The 18,255-nt window shown below is 33.2% G+C and overlaps 1 protein-coding gene across 6 annotated transcripts in view; it reads right to left on the bottom strand.

Annotated features, from left to right (window-relative positions):
* Positions 1-18,255, bottom strand: part of LOC126921671 (doublesex- and mab-3-related transcription factor A2) — a 105,918-nt gene that overhangs the window by 79,626 nt on the left and 8,037 nt on the right. For 5 of the 6 annotated variants that reach the window (XM_050733422.1, XM_050733419.1, XM_050733418.1 and 2 more), the window contains 3 exons: positions 16,871-17,457; positions 16,102-16,140; positions 14,798-15,032 (listed from right to left, as the gene is read on the bottom strand). In XM_050733422.1, coding sequence (XP_050589379.1) covers positions 14,798-15,032; positions 16,102-16,140; positions 16,871-17,251 — 655 coding nt within the window. In that variant the 5' untranslated portion in view covers positions 17,252-17,457. The remainder of the gene's footprint in view (positions 1-14,797; positions 15,033-16,101; positions 16,141-16,870; positions 17,458-18,255) is intronic. The other variant, XM_050733423.1, reaches the window with a different exon arrangement.

Raw genomic sequence — 18,255 nt, 5'->3', positions numbered from 1 at the left:
ATTTGAGGTCATTTTTATAAAACGACAAGTATAAGTAAAACAAATTATAACCGCTATCGATATAGTACACTAGAATTTGAGGTCATTTTTATAAAACGACAAGTATAAGTAAAACAAATTATAACCGCTATCGAAATTATAGTAAAGGTAAAATTTATCTCAGAGAGCAAGTGAAAGGCTTTTATATATATACATATATACATATATCTTGTATGCTTGAAGCCTTGGAAGTATCCTGAAAGTAGTCCCCTTTAAAAATCATATATCTATCTTTTACACTTTTACCTACTTCCTGGCTTGATCTAATCTCATCATAAAAGCGAGGACAGTAAAAACATTCAAAATTATGATATGATAAATTAAAATGAGCTTTCAAAATTGATACTCTATATGGCAGAAGGCATACACCTATTGAAAGGCTTCAAAATTTTATAACCTCTGTAGGTTTAACTTGAGATATCTTAATTCGCTTTAACACGTAAGTAGGTGTACAAATAAGGAATAAAAACAGTTAAAGGACAACATGATAAAAGGAAGACATTCACAGAAAAGAAAGAGTGATAACCTGGAAATACGAGTCGTAAGTTACTTGCTTGATGTGCAAGTGTGGATCGCCAACACTGATGGGAGCTATAATATTTTATGGCATTCTTGCGATAGTAGTAAGCTGCCCACTGAGCAGAGCAGATACAGCGAGGGTGAAAGTGACAGATCATTTAACCCTGTCGCGTCGTAAAAGAGATCCGACTCGAGTCACTAGACTGTGACCAACTTTACAATCCACCCTTCCTTTAGCCGGGTTGACCAAAACCTTGCAAACTACAACCACGCTATTTTTAAGACTGATTTAGATCCAAAGTCGATAGTTTAAGATACACAGGAATCAATTCTTTTGTTCTTTGCCAACTTATTTAACAGCCACAAATATTTATAATTTATCCATTGCACAAACATTGTAACATTTAGAAACGTATAAGAATTATCGATAAGTGAAATGAAACTGTATTTATGTAGTTAGTTTCTAAAAATAACACGAGAGTAATATTCTACTTCACAGTTCGAAATATGAGTGTGCACCTATGTAATAGTACCGAGAAAATAGAAGCGTTAACTTAGTTGTGGAATAGTTGGCAGTGATAACGGGCGTATATATACATATATAAGCTCATAACAGCAACAACAAGCACAAATACTGGGTGGTATCACATACACGTTTGAATATCGTAAAACTTTCGCTTGAAACGCTACTTCGACATTTCAAACAACTGTCTAATAACGTAAAAAGCTCACGTAAATAACTTTTCTTTGAGCTATGTATTAAACTCAAAAGCAAGAAACTTCAAAAGTACCATTGCAACAGATACTGTTACGAACGGTGTTATTGCATATTGAGGATAGATCTATGTATAGCGTGAAAAGACCATACGTATGGATATTTCACACGTTATTCGTACATATTGTTTTTTAATATCAAGTTTAAAACTATTGACAAGGAGCATTGTTCAATTGACGATGAAATTGATTGACGTTATTAATTTTTTAATTATTTCATTTTCCAAAGCAGGAGTACTACCTTCTTAATTATTTTTCTCGTGAGATATTATTTTTCGTCTGTGTTACTGGCAATTAATTTAATAGATGGATCTACTTTTGTGAAAAGTGACCAGTGAGCACTAGTTTGCAACTTGCGCGAGTTTATCTGTTACATAATTTGAAATATTTACAAATAGCTTCTCTTTATCAAATAGTATGTTCAATTCGAATGTGTCGACATATAATCACCGTACAAAATAAGGTTTTATTTAGGTAGTTTTCTTCTGATTAGCTAACAAAAAATATACAATAAACAAAATTGAAGCTAACTTCTAATCTAATATACCAATAGCATTTCTAAAAATATTTTTATATGCCTTGTAGTACTTTTTCGGTCCGTATAAGAAATCTATACGACTTCATTATTAATTAAATAATATTTCGTATTAATGTACCCAAATTAGAAAAACTTGATTTACGACAACTTTGAATATCAATGAACAGTTTGTGCTATACTACTACAAAATGTATAAGCGGTAAGCAAAAGCATCAGTTCGTATCCTACAACCACTTCCGATCGATTGTGTTTCCAAGCACATATTCCATTTAATATAACTTGTAAAAACAATGAAGGGAATAAATTCTCTTGTTAACTTAATCGCACTCTCTATTCTGAAGAAAGTATAATTATAAGGTTCCAACAGATAAAAATTGCATAGTTTTACTAGGAATAAGTGTTTCTTTCGAATTCTTTGTTTCAATGTTAATGATAAAGGGAAAGATATAAAAAGTTACGAATTTTATTCATTCATTTAAAGCATGATGATCGCATAGTCATATATAACTAACTAAAATTAATTGCTTAACTCATTCACATTGTAACTATAAAGTAGCGTAGTAGCGTAAGTTCCATATCTGAAGTGTCATAATACGTAGCGTAGTTACTAATATTTTTAAAAGGTTGAAACTAAGTATTTTATAAAAATATTATTTTTAGATTATTTTACAAATATCAAGGAAAAATTCAAGCAACCTTGACGATAAAAAAACGTATAATTATGTATTATCTAAGTCATACATTTTAAATTCCCCGTTATTTTGTTACACTGCCAAAGGATTAATTTAATTGGCACGACAGTTTCATCTGAAGAAACAGAGAAAGACAAAGTTATACATATTCGTTACAATGTCAGTCTAGGAATATCCTATTATACTATATTTAGCTACAGTTGTTAAGTAATTGAAATTTTAAAGTCACCTTCGATATACAGCAAGTAGGAAGCTCTGTATGATACTAATTTGCTTTTAACAAAAGAGTGAAGAATTATATTTAAGTCTATTAATAGTCAATCTCTTTACTATAAATGTCAAATTTTTCACATTATGTTCTTAAGATCAAGATAAATCAAAAGAGAGTTTAGGAAGAAAACTTAGGAAGAAAACAGACCCAGAACATTGATGTTCCTTATATTTTCTATTATATCGTATATTTTTGCTAACATATGCATACATACTAAAAAAAAGTCATAAGCTGTCTCATGAATCATCAGTCTTGTACTTTTCATAGTATGCATATAATTATATCAAACAACCTATAATTTTTACGCGTAAAAATCCAAGAACAGTTAAGTATTGATGATTTCCAAGTACGTTTAGTAACATCGATCGATTCTTCTGACTGAACACGCGATATCGAAGACGGCGAAGCTTGTCACGCCAGGAAACGAACGCTTGACGTATGAGAAATGTTACTTTGTCTCTTCGTGCAATTTAGCTTATATTTTTTCCACCGTTAAATTCGTAACTAGAGAAGATGACTGAAATTAATCTATTAATGCAGATGAGTGTCTTCATGGGGATTCGAATTGCCATAATAAAAAACAAAATCAACGAGAAATATAAAAATAATGATATCGTACAAAGCAAATTTAATCTTCGTTATTTACGTTCTTAGATTTAATTGTTCCAACAATCGGTTTATATTTCATATCAGTTATAATCAAATTATAAGCTAAGGGATTAGCAAGCATTAGTAATTTATTTATATTTCAAATGGTATTGCAGTTTTAGCTTCAGCCTACAGGTATGTATTTATTTAATCGCTTTTGCAAATACTTGGCAGCATTTTTGTATTTACATAAGACAAGTATAATTTAACTATATACATATATATTCTTATCAGTATTTTCATATTAACTGAAGTTTCAGTGGAGAGAAAACACAGTATTATTAAGTTTAGCAATGAATAAAATTTTATATATTTTATATATAACTAATGTAAAATGCTTGTATGATTCATTGTATATTATTACAGTTTTTAATTACCTTCTAATGTTGTTAAATTGGCTAAGTTATAATAAACAAGATATATGCTATGAACAACATATGCATTATACATAGAACAAAACGTAGAATCGTTTCTTTTTAAAGTTAAAGAATACGCCTTCGAAGGAATAGAAATCGACGTGAACACAATTTGACGAGTATAACTTGATGAACATTCATTGCCTGTATATAATAAGTAGTTATGGATTTATCGCAGTTGTATCTAAAATGAACTATTTACGTAAACGATCTGATATTAAAAGACGTATGCCTCGGTACAATGGACGAAACACATGCAATCGATATTTTAATGCAAAGTTTTCTGGTAACTGCGGTAGCATCACGTGACATACATTGTGTAGCCGAGCAACAGAAAGCTTTAAATGTAACCGCAGTTACTTTACTTCGACCTGCTTCGCGTTCTTATTTACATTTAAATACTTGCAGTTACCTATTTATACACTTTGCACTCAGCTTGCCAGCAGTTGCATGTATTGTATACCTGTCAATCATCAGTTAGAAACGAGTCAGGCAAGCGGAAAATTTCGCTCAAACGAAAAAAGTCGGAAAGAGTATGTGAAATGAATTCTAAGATACTCTGATATTATTATTATTATTATTAAATAACGTCCTTGCTTTACTGAAAGGAAAAATGAGGGGAAAGAAAGATCAGGTAAATATCTGATGATATTCGCACGCGATAGCGTATATATATTGAAAATAATATTTTTATTACTACGATCTTCTTCGATACATGTGGGTACACACATATATTAAAGTTTGTACGAAAAAATGTTTAAGTACAACTTATAAATGAGATTCAAAGGATATTTTATTATTTTAAAAATACCAATTTTATCTATTCTATCTTTGTTTATCAAAATACTTTCTTCTATAAAAAAAACTTGCCACCAATAAGATTGTTCGTTTACGTTGTTATTAGTTTATCAAACGAGTAATCTAATCTAGAGTTATCTCCCTTTCACAATTACAACTATAAGACCGTCTAACGAGACGAAGGAATAGACATAAACAAAACGTAATCGCTGCGGCTATTGATTGCCGATCAGTGACAATCGAATGTCTCTAGTCTCGCTTCGTTGGGCAGATTGTAGTGCTGATTAGAGATTCAACACGCATGCACAGTGCATTTATGTTAGGCACGTGCTGTTACAGAAACCTCAAATGTGAATTGTAATTTGACTTTATTTTCACCAATACGAAATGGAATGTAATGGAGTGGATCGGTACAGATTTCGAACGGAGTGAAAATGAAGGAAAGTTTCTTCTGAAGAATGCGCAAAAGTATAACAGAAAATAAGCGGCAATAAGTATTTATTATTATCAAATAGCACATATGTATTGGAAAATAGATGCTTGAAAATGAGAAATCTCAATTTATATTTCAATCGAATATTATCTCTTTGACCTAAACGCAACACTGTACTTTAGCGAGTGATTAATTAATTGACCGATAAATTTCCAATAAAACTACGGTCAAATTTTAAAATATATTATGTCTTCTTTGCGAAACTACTTGAAGAGATATGTGTCTATTATTGGTAATTAATAAAAAAAAGAACTTTCTTTCGCAAGCTAAAAGATTCCGCCCTGAAAGTATCAACAAGGAGTGAACAATCTCCATCGCGTAAATACGATAAATCCTTCGCTCATAATTGTCAAAACGTACAATCAATAAACATATTAACTTTCAATCCGCGATAGTGGGAAGATCGTTTAGGAGGATCGGAAGGTGACGTAACAATGCGTCGCGTCGGCCGAGGGAAAGAAAAAGGGAGGCATAATAAAACCTCGTAGAGTCTACGGTTATAAACTGAATCCCTGGGATAGTCCAGGTTAGAAGCCGGACGTTTTCCTGGAACGCGGACTAAAATCCGTAGGAAACGGGGAAAAGTGGTTGCAGACAAACGGAGTCTAAACATTAAAAGAGATCATCTCGGCATAAAAGAACTTTCTATCGAATTTACGCGTCACAGAGATGCGATATATGCGGCAACGAATAATTCCTTCGGCATTTGGGGTAATTCGTGAAAGTGGTACCGACGTTAACGAGAAAACTTGGCCCACGTGAAACAACCGGAGAGATAGATGCTTATGTTTGAACTTTTAATTCCTACTTATAACTTTACACTACATTCATATTGCCAGAAGCAAAAAAATTATCGGCTTTATCGGATATGCGTTCGAGTTAAACTATCTACGTTAGAGAAAATAGAAAGCGCGTTGGAATATTTAATGTTGGTCTATATATGCTGAAGAATAAGTAAAAAGCAATCCAAAAATAGTAAAAGTATCGATGTGTAAAACGAAATGGGAAACTGAAAGTGGACCTATCAATACTTAATTGTCTGATATTTTCATAAAATGCAAGCTGTAGTGATTAAATCAGGTAATTGAACGAATATGACATTAAGAATATAAGAAATACAAGTATAAAATATAGAAAAAAATTAAACTTTAGTATATATCAGTTTTGTAGAACCGTAGAAATGGTCTTTCATAGCTTATTTGTAACAACGTTGATCCTCTTTCATAAATTCATTCAAATATAAATATAATTCTCTCTACTAGAACATATTAATAGCACAAAAATAAATCTATTTCGTTAAAATGCTATCACATACAATGCAAATTATTAACAAAACCATACTAATGTGAACGTGTCACATTTATTTAATTATGTAACGTATGAAAATATTGTCAAAGTATTATAAATTGAAGTTGCTGAACTGTTTCACTGACTTGTGCTTGACAGTGACTAAAATTACTTTCCCAAGTAGTTGCCAGTTTTATAGTTACTTTCTAATTTCTAATCAGTTACGTTTGTGAAACTGCCTTTTCCCCAGTTACGATGTTTGGCTGGGATTATATGCAGTAGGTATCGAATCGAGAACGTTGCTGCGAAAGCTGAATAATGCAATAATAATAAAAACTGAATAATTGCTACTGTAAAACAATACTCATCAAATGTACAAGTTTTAAACCGAAGGTGACAATGTTAACGCGTTGAATGCGCATGCATTTGATATATTGAAATGCATGCATAATATTGAAAGTTCTACATACTTTTTCACAAAATAGGTATTCATATTGTTCTGTAATTTTTACATCAATTCGATAAGCGCAATATATTTAAGAAACATATCGCAGAATTGGTAACGTTACAGCATACTTATAGCTTCGTTTATAGTCCGTCAAAATACAACGAAACCTGATGTAAAAGCGTACTAAGCACCTGTTAGATATCAAACTCGAAATGACATTGTAGAAAATACGGGCTTGATCGATAGCGCGTTGAGTATTAAAATTGAGTATGATTCCGATAAAGCCGTTGTCTTCTTTGATAGAGGGTATCATCAAAGTATTAAAGAATCATTCTTTATTATACTATATGTACAGGGGTAATCTATGTAACTGTTTCATGTTATGACTCCGTTACAAGTGCAATTACAGAAAAATATCAAAGGGGAGAGATGAATGATTCAAAGAGTACTATATTCGTAAGATCATGCTTTTTTTCTAAAGTGCAATGGTGCAATGTGCAATCAGTAATTGCATTATTTTATCAATTATTAATGCTATTTTCTAACTATTCGATATCAAGTTTTCTCCATACAGTCACCGATTAGTCGCAATAAAATAGCATACGGAGAACGTGTTATGTTCTGTATTATAGAGATTTCGCAGGCAGTCGATCCGTTACCATAACAAATGAAGCTTTTATATTTTCACATAATTCTTGTTATTAACAATAGAAATGTTGTATATAGAATAATCATTACATATTTATATACAGATACTGAAATAGAAAATCATTGATACTTGATTTATCGTATTATGTATAAAAAATATGAGAAATGTTGAAAATTCTGCCTTAAGCATCTGTTAGCTTTGAAAGTATGGAATTATTCGTAACAATTTAATTAACTATTTATTATGAAATTTGCTTCTAGGATCTATGTTGTCTAAGCTGTTCGATAACATTAAATAATTCATCTATGAAGACTGCGTCGATCAATTTATTGTACAAAGTAGTAGCGTAACGCAAACCAATTGTATTACAAAAGTGTTAATCGTAAATTGCATTCCCCTTATACAGAATATCTTCGTGTGAAGGGAGGAACAGTAATTATTCGTGATATTATTGGTTGTTAATAGTGTTTATACAATGAAGCCATAAACCATCCGTCTTATGCGTTCTTTGTTCGTGTAAGTGTATTACAATAACTTGTTCCGTGCTCGAATCATTAAGAAATCTTTCTACTATCATCGATCAAAGTAAGACGCTATGTGACTAACTACGCTAATCTCTTTTACGAATATAGGTATCTACATACAATGTCATTTTTTGTTTATTAATTTACATCTTTACTTAAGGGGAGAATTTTCATCTGAACTAATATAAGGTCGCTTAAAATATTTTATTTACGTAAATAATTTATTTTACGTAAGATGTTTTACGTCCTGTAATAAAAAACCCATTTCTCTACAACAGAGAAAATAAATAAATTATTTTAATAGAACGTAATTATTATTTACGTAACGATATTATGCAAAGAGATATGCAACAGAGTCATTCGTCGATAAATAAATTCGTCCGAAAAACTGACTCATCACACCACATACAGCAAAAACCAACCTCGATCGTTTTAACAAGTAAAACGAGAGGATCAAGGTGCTTAAGATGGATTTCCATGCCCTGACCTATTCTCAATTGTATCCATGACACCACGCACCAAAACGGTAACCCAAGAAACTCGTAAATGCTACCCCACAGTGCCACACGACCCCTGAAAACACTGCACCATGCTATTTCGTGTAATAAGAGAAGCTACCCCTTCGGTGTTTAGTTCAACGTACCAAAGGTCTATAAAAGGGTAATAATTGATGAGAGTTTGTAAGTGGTCAATGTGTACGTCATCGATCGCGGTAGCTAAAAAAGAAGAAAGGAGCCGACTCCGGCCCGATACAAAGATTTATGAGCTAGGATTTCGAGAAGGTGATTGTTACGAGCGAAGGTCCGAAGTCATAAAAATTTCAAGAGTTTCGTGACAAAAGTGAAAATTTTTTTTTTAGACAAACCACAAAACCGTTCTATTTCGATTATCGTACTCGTATTCTTAGAAAGATGGTAATTCGAGCGTAAACTCGTGTTTCACGTTTCCCATCGATATTAGAACGATCGTAAATCGTACATCGTAGTACAAATGAAATTAAGGAGACATTCGAGCATTATATGGCTCAAAGTGAGGGCTATTAAAAGAATAACTGAATCGCATTGGAAACTCTATTGTCAAAAAAATCGAGTTTAGAAAATTGTCAAAAATAACGTGAATTCCCAAATCTTTCGAAATTCGTAATTCTTAGCTACACGAGATTAGTGAATCGACAAAAGTTATTTTATATTCGCAAATATAGCATAAAAGTTTTGTGTTTTAAATCTTATCTTGGAGAAAATTGAGTTTGAGCATGTTTGGTCAAGAATTAAGCCGGTACACGTATATTCGACAAACATAACATCATACATGTATGTCTATATTAAGTGTATATTATGGTCTCCTAATTGCATTATGCTAACGTGCCGCACGATCGGCAGCATCGTACGACGATGGTTGGAACACGCTGGAAGAAACATGTACACGAAGACGGAAGCATTAAAAAAAAGCATTAAATCCGTCCTATTATCACGAGCGTTATCTTTGTGGAAATCGTGTATGTTATTCGAAGAATTAATATTTCTTGCTAAGCAATCAACTAGATCTTGCACGATCTAGTACTGAACATTAATCTTTACTACAATCGATCAAACGCTTGCTGTACGTTAAGAACCATGCTCTGATTTTATTGACAGATTAAACTCAGGCTAGCTGCCTATGAAGATCGTACGTTATTTCTCCCATACTGCGCCACTCGCTATGCCTCTTTCTTTCTTGCATTTCACAAGTCCCTTTGCACGCACGGAACCACTAATTACTCTATACAGAAATTATCTCGCTTGTAAAATATTATCGCGAGCGAATAAATTCTGCTTGCGGCTTTAAAATATTCCATATATTTCGTGTCGCATGGGTTACCTGGAATTCATGATGTGACGCGATAAAAGCTCTGTTTCATAAATATTAGGTCATCCCATAAGTTCGTGCCGACTTTTGTGTATACAATTTCATGTGTCGATTTATAAACATACGGCGATGAGGGACCAATGCACTTGAAAAATGGGAAGGAGTTGTACAACGAGGGGGGGATTACATTTTTCCATGAAACTGAAAGGTATGTAAACAATCTTAACATACATAACCGCTCGAAAAACGGAACGAACTTATGGGACGACCTAATAGAATCTACTTTGACATGGTTATTCGGCAAAACAAACGTAGAAGTTACTATCTCTACGGCGCATCATGCTAGTATGAAAAGGGCTCCCATATTATCTATCGAAAGTAGAAATATTCTCAATGAAGTTCACGGGTTTTTACTAAATGCTTTTCGACGTGCTCACTTGACAAACGCGTGTCTTGTAAAGTAGAGAAAGAAAGAAACAATATTTATAAAGGACCCTTGAAGAAGGAGAGGTAACTATGAGAACGGGCAGTTGCAAGTTGTAAGTGTCACGCGTCAGATGGCCGAGACGCACGACTTCACATGGGATTCAAAATGGCGACGGCGCAACGTCCTCTGTACACGTACAGTTGGTGAATTGATGTTACGTTTTCACCAAACATATCCTTCTTCGGCGTAACAACGAGCCACGCGTTATTAAAAGTCCGTGTTCGATGCCTTCAAAGTGCAAGCTCGTAAAGACCGACTTTACAACCCCATATACTCGCCCCATATGATCACCCCTGCGCTAAAGGAACGATTCCCTATGCTCCGTTCGCTTCTACCCAACTTTTCATGATATCGCTGTAGTATCCATGCCACTTTTCCATTGCCAACTATGATACAGCGACGCCGTTCCCTTTGTATTAATTTCATCATCGTGGATCCGTGGAAACGTGTCAGTTGGAAATCAATTAACAGATTTATGACTCTTTATGAGAACGACTAGCATAAAATTTGGATCGGCCGTGTCCCATGCAAGGACCACGGAACAACGACATAGATCAAAGAAAAATTGTATTATTAGTGATTATTAGAGGAGCCGGAATAGTCACGAATCTTTTATTTGTGTAGCTAGTTTCACAGCGTTTGAAATGGTCTCTTATATTATTTGCCGTGATACTTTTACCGTAAAGCCGGTTGTAAGAGGGATATAAACGAAATCGCATTGGTAACACGGAGAAAAAGTAATAGATCTCGAATTTCGGTGGATGTGTTATACGATGATTACAGTAAAAGAATATAACAGCGATATTTATCATTCCTTATAAGAAAGCAATTTTAATACTCAACGCGATATCGATCAAGCCCGTATTTTGAATTTATTTCTAATAAGGATTCGTTTCATTTTATCAGAATGTAGCTCGATAAGCAAAACAACGTTACCAAAACAAAATTGGCCATTAGTTTCATCGGTAGCTGAAGTAAAACAGAACGCAGTATCGATATATGTACACAGGTAAAGAAAACATACATCGGAGTTTCTGCACGAATGAACGGACGTACAACATTGAAAGGAAATAATTTAGTTACGAGTGGCTGATTGTTGTTTCAAACTCGTAAAAAATTTTAGCATCATGTCCATGCATTATCTCGTTGAGATATTGCGAGGGGACGCGTGCTGAGATCCGTCTAGACAGATCGGAACAAGCCGGTGGCGCGTCAATTCGACTTTAGTGTGGTTTGTCCGCGCGCAGACTTTAGCCTCCTTCGAACCGTTTACGTCCGTGAACAAACTATTTCATCCGAAAGCGAGCAAAATAACGATAACTTTTAAAAACGAGCCAGATCGTAAAAGCAAGAGCGAGCTCCCAGGTTTCGGCTTTGGTTATAAGTTCGTATTATATTAGCCGGCTTTGAACGACTCACCATCCAATGGGGACGCTCGTAAACCCAGGGTTAACATTCGGTCGGGTTGTCAAGTGAAAGAGTGGCTTGAATTTCGTTGGGATCACTGTGAACGACGTTATAAGTACGTTCGTTCGGTTATACCCAGCGTTCCGAGGCTTTTGTTCAAATTAGAGCCATCGAATCTCCGAATCGAAGATCGCTTTCGACCATAAATTTCTCAACTTTCTAACATTATTACTTAAAAATTATCACATATGCGTGGAAGGACACGTGTTATAATTTTGTCACAACACGTTAGAAAAGCTCGTTAACAATTAAAGAGAATCGTATTTCAATGAACACTCTTGCCAAATTTTTCGATTTTTTATAAAGAACTATTCTAGTATTCAGAAACAAGACTCGCAACATGGTGCAAATCGATATTACAATAAATTATCTACAGAATATGTATTTAAATATTGGACTTTCTTTTGAGTCTCTTTATTGCCGCGAACTCTTCAATAGCGAAACCTATCGAAGAAAAATTAAAGATATTACGAAACGTTATTTTGCTTTTACAATCAAACATGGACAATAATCGTTTGTGTTATGAACCGTTTAATTTATAAACTCAGATACACCGATTACTCTATCTCAAATTTTCGCTCTAAAAGCTTGTTCATTTGTAAAACGGAGTTAATAGTAGTCTGTTTGAAGTTATGTCGTTGAAGATTCGGTCCATAAGAATATTCTTCCTCCAGTTGGTCCGTTTTATGTCTCTCGTCGTTAAGATGACGTCGGTCAAAGTCGTAATACGCGAAAGCTATAGGTAATCAGTAACAAACGTTCGATTCGAGGAAGTGGAATATAGTGGTCGAATTGTGTTCGAGAAGAATAATGATCTTTCATTAACTGAACGTCTTCAAATAATATTTTATACGGTAATTGCAATCGATATAATAGCTCGTATATGCATACACAGCTAAGTAATAGTCTTCTGACAACGACTACTGAATACTGGTCTTTGTTTCAAAGTCTCCCAACAAGGGAGGTCTCCTTATCTAGTCGTTAATATTTTTATAATTATTTCGTTTTAGTGCTAGTTTCGAATGGTTGAAGATTGACACATTGGAACTGCGAGATGAAAGAAAGGAGTTGAGATTGTTTTCAATTGTAGTAGTTTCAAACTATCTGAACATCTATACTTTGTAAGTGGTATGTAGGTACACTGTTTCAAGCGAAATAAGATTACCTATCAAAAGCACGCGATACAAATATGTGAAAGTAGCAATGAGAAAGTACCAATTGCTCTTTAACCAGTAAATGATTCACACTTTATGCATCCTCTCAAGTAATAAAATGTCTTCATTACTTCTTCATAACATCTTTTACCAAACAATCAGATTTACTTTAAATTTAATTCAGATCAATAAAATAGATATAACGATATAATAAATATAGAAATAAAAATATATCAAACACAAAATGCAAATTAAATTTATGATTCGGTTCATTTACTTAATTATCTCTCCTTTACCCAAGAATAGATTTTACTTATCAGGTTAGAATTACGAATATTTTGAAAGTCAGATTGAAAACCAAATTAATCAACAGCCACGCAATTAATGAACATGAGAATACAATTAGCAACAATATAAGCGATCGGTATACGTGTATGATTTAAAATACGCAGAAACAGTCTGATTTATAACAACTTTAAAATAACCTGCGGGAAATTACTTGAAGCACAGCAGAATGATCAAAACCATATAAAAAATGTATTAAGGGACTTTTATTTTTATTTTAATGTAAGAGATTTAAAGAAACTCGGAACAAACAAAACACCCCATACAATTTAAACCAGTAATGTGCTAATGTGTTAAATGGAATTTGCAATAATTTAATGGGATTGAAATCCATCACTTTCAATGTAATGTATGCTAATGTATACTCGTGTATAAACAAATTTAACATTTCATGAAACGAGATGTGTGATAGTATGTATAATAGTAATGGCCCCAATCTTATTATTGAGCTCGAGATAATGAAAACAATAGAGACTAATTGCCCTATGTATGGAGGGTGAATTTCATAGGTGAAGCAGAGGGGAGCTAAAAGTCATAGCTAAAAGTCAACGCAAGCAACAGGTAGGTAATCCCGGTTTTCAATGTGTACATATCTACGTACACATTACATGTATATTCATCAACAGGCAAGTACATCGAAGTAAATAGGTTATGAGCATGCGTATTAAATGTATCCTTCCCATACCCATCCCCTTCGTCTGTAATCTTATTTTTACTGACATCATCTGCATACTGGTTCGTTTAAGTCCATGCAATCCAAAAAAATTCTTGAATATTTTTCCAAGTTTCTAGAATATCATCCAATAGTTCTTATTCCTTCGTGTTACCTTATTTTTCTTAAGCAGAGCAAAATTTAAACAAAAATATTAAGAAAAAATGGAAAATTATTTTTAATTACTGCTCGGGAATGAGCCAGTAATGCAAATGGAGGGTGAACCATACTACGATCCCGTATTGTAAATATTGTGTTAATGGATGCTTTCGAATATTAATGGTAATTTATGTTCTGTGATTCGGAAGATGCTGAGGAACGAATGAATTGGCGAAACGAGTTTCTCAAACAATAGTCCTTGATTATTACGCGTTTGTGTGATACTTAATGAAACTTTTAAAGCTTCATTAAAGAAGTTTGCGGTTTTATTATACAAAAAACTAAAAATGCAGTTTATTCTTGATAAAATATATTGCAGTAATATTTTGCTATGCAGTCACCTCTATAAATGTCTGATATCAAATTCTATGCACATAGTTCTAATCGTATTCTATTTGAAAGCAAGTTTATAGCAAAATACGTTGATATCATTAATACAATATACACAATATCAGGAACTAATTCATCGTACGTAATACCGATATGCATGCTCAAAAGATAGAATAATAGTAGGAAGATTATTACTACTCACTGGTTAGCGACTGCGGCAAGTGGGAGATCGTTGCGGTATGGGGATGCATCGGCGGTAATTTTCTGGAAGGAGGAATACTGATGACACCACCAAAACCAGTGTGTATGCCGTTGCTACCGTGACTGCTGACCGGTGAATCGCCACTGCTGCTATCGTAACTACCCTCGATACTTATAGCTGGCTGAGGAATAGACGAAACTCGATCGTTTTCTGCACCAAATGGCAGTGGATCCACCTGTTAAGGAAAGATCAATTACGATCGGAGGTTGACAAGATACAGGCGACTTGTTTGAAATTATAGCAGCTGAGAGATATACAGGAAACATAATAGCAATTTTCCTTGTATTACGAGTATCCTAACCAGGTGTTAAGAGCGTGATGAAATACGAAATAATCATAGCCTTTCGCAATTCTATTCGTGCAATTACAGTATCAGCGATTACAAATCAACGTTTCGAAGGTTCAGACCAATGATGTACTCCTTAATCAGATGATTTATTTCTGAAAGGCATGCATGTTCCGTGAGATTTATACAATCTGGCCTACTCGCTTTGTCAGACGTGATAACAGTTAGAACGTCTGGGCGGGAAAAGTGAAACGAGAATGTGAAGTAACGATACCTTCTATCCATCAATTTCAAATGGAACGCGGAGTCTTGAATGTTATTATATGTGAAGCAAGATGAAAACACGGAAATATATATAAATACAGTTATTTACAAAATTATTGTTAAAAATGATTAATTTTAATTAGGAAAATTAAAAAATACTTCGATTTCCTTTAAATTGTTTAAATTTGTTGTAAAAGTTTGTCACTTTGTGCAACCTTTTTAATAGAGAAAGACCAAAATTACGTATTAGTTAATATTTCTAAAGTAAATTTTCTAAAAAGTAGTTGCTATTTATATATGATTTTAAGTTGTATTTTCATATGTGATTGAATGAAAATTCCACCTTTATTCAAATATTATAAAACATCGCGTGAAACTTTTATTTCAAGTGTTATATATACTACAATCAATTAGACGATATTAATGAAATTCCAATTAATTTTATCATAGTTATAACTATATATGTTTTCTTATATGTATAGTGGTTAATAGATATATTCACATACTAAGTAAATAAAAGATATTGCATGTATAGATATATGTGTAACATTCAATTTACATTGTGACCAAGTACATACTGTTTATTATATTGTAGAAAGCAGACATAAAAAATTGATGTTTTTATATCTTAAATAATAACGTAAACTTTAAATTCTGTACGTATTTCTAATATGTAAATTAAAAATGTACCTACTGTTTCATATGATCTCCAAACTTTCGTCTTCTTCAATTTCTACAATTTAATAACACACAAAATATTGAAATATATGGATATCGATACAATTCTGCGTAGTGAAAGATCTAAAATCCTAAATCTACTCCAATAATACAAAATTATAAGGACAATAGGAAACCTATAAATTTTGAAATTCCGATCAAAGCCATTAAATACATTTCGACTCTAAACTGAGCAGAATTCATGAATATCAAATACATAATTCTATCTAAGAAGAATTGACTGCATTTTATCTTAATTTGTATAGATATTCAATTAATTTGTACAGATACACAAATATTGATGAATACTCATAGAATTCGTAAAATTTATAAAAGAGATATTTTCATAGTATACATAGCGTAAAATTCATAGAAGAGATATTCGTAGAATTCATAAAGTATTCAAAAACCATCTATGTTAAAAAAAACTCAAAAAAATGAAAGCATCTCACTAATATGAGTAACAAAAAATGTTCACAATGATACTTAGCAAGCATATAAATAGGTGTAAGTAACTTTCTAACGATAAAGCAAATAATTTTTTGTTCATACATTTCAGATATATTTTTGCCTACAACACCTTCTTATTATTTGATTAGTTATTACAGTTTTGCAAATATTTTACTTATAGCGTAATAATATTACTTTAGGAATAAACAGTACATATTTTATACGAATTATGAAAACAAAATATTGCTATCTATATGCTCGCCAGTGTACTTACAAAGAAAAAGAAAAAGACTAACCTCTTCTGCCGCTCTGACTTTGACTTCGTCCTGCGCCAGCTGTCTTCTTAGCTTTGTCTGCTGCGCCATCACTCGTTGCCGATCGGCTGTGATCTTGCACTTCTCACAGTTACAATAACGATACTTGCAGTACCTCTTGTGCGATTTTAGTGTGATCTTCAGCCGATGATTGCGACATCGGGCACAATTTCGTGGTGCACGTGGTCTTGGCGTGCTGTTGGTGGACGACGATGCGTCCGTTTGGACCCGTGTGGAAACCACCTCGTCCCCGTTTTCCATGCTGTCCTGCGAATGTTCCAGATGCTCAAACGTGTTTGCACCATTTGACTGCTGGGGAACCAGGTTTGCGGTTCTGTTTTGCTCGTTCTCTTCACGATACATAGGTGACCTCGATTCGAAGTCTTCTCGTCACAAAGAATAATTTCCAAGAGATGTTCCAAGCACAGCTCTACGCTAGGCTGTCGATTCGTCAATCTTCTAATATTTTATGCTTGTCGAAAGGATGTACGTTACATGTATCATTCGTTCGAGGTGCGGAGAATCGATCCTCGGTACCGTACGTTTCTATCCAATTCGAGTTTCACATTCTGCAACATGAAAAAAGATAGGATTTTTGTATATAAGTAAGTGAGATCGTGTCACAAATAATCAAATTAATATTTTACTATCTACGGGAGCTACTAGGAGTTCTGAAAGGTTATGGCGTTTTCCACGATCGATACATGTATTATGTAAAGGATTACTTTATCTTAAACATACAGTGATAGTGGCATTTATAAAATGTTATAAATAATACAAAATGTATAAAATATTATAAAAGATTATAATAACAATCTCGTTCAATTATATCTATACGTGAAATTTATTCGTCGCATCAGTATCATTGCATTATATTGATTATTTAAGTTAAGTTTACTCAATTGACGACTCAAAAGGTCACGGTTCAAACTTCATCAACTGAGATGATGGCAAATAGTATTATCTAGAGATATTTTTTTAATTGTACCAATGCATTTACTTCCAGCTAAACGAAGGACCGCTTAATTGAACAACTTTACCTTTCACTGAAATACCTAGTAATGATAAAAATTCCGATAGACTATACAACCGAACCGTCCAATCTAATGTTGCCAAATTAAACACATGGTACTTCTTTTATGTCTGAACGTTGATATTTGTGTTTAATTATTATTATTTCTGTTTAATAATATATACCATATGAAAAAATATCCTGAAAACTTCCATTAACTGATATTACATTATTATAACATCAAGAACTGACATCGTATATATACAGTAATTTCGCTGTTCGTTTAAAAACAAAAAAAGCTGAGAAAATTCGTTTGAAGGAAAGAAACATGTATCAAGAGATAAACAGTAGCATC

This window comes from Bombus affinis, chromosome 11 (genome assembly GCF_024516045.1).
Source record: "Bombus affinis isolate iyBomAffi1 chromosome 11, iyBomAffi1.2, whole genome shotgun sequence".
Taxonomy (NCBI): Eukaryota; Metazoa; Arthropoda; class Insecta; order Hymenoptera; family Apidae; genus Bombus; species Bombus affinis.
This window is presented reverse-complemented; position numbering and strand designations above follow the sequence as displayed.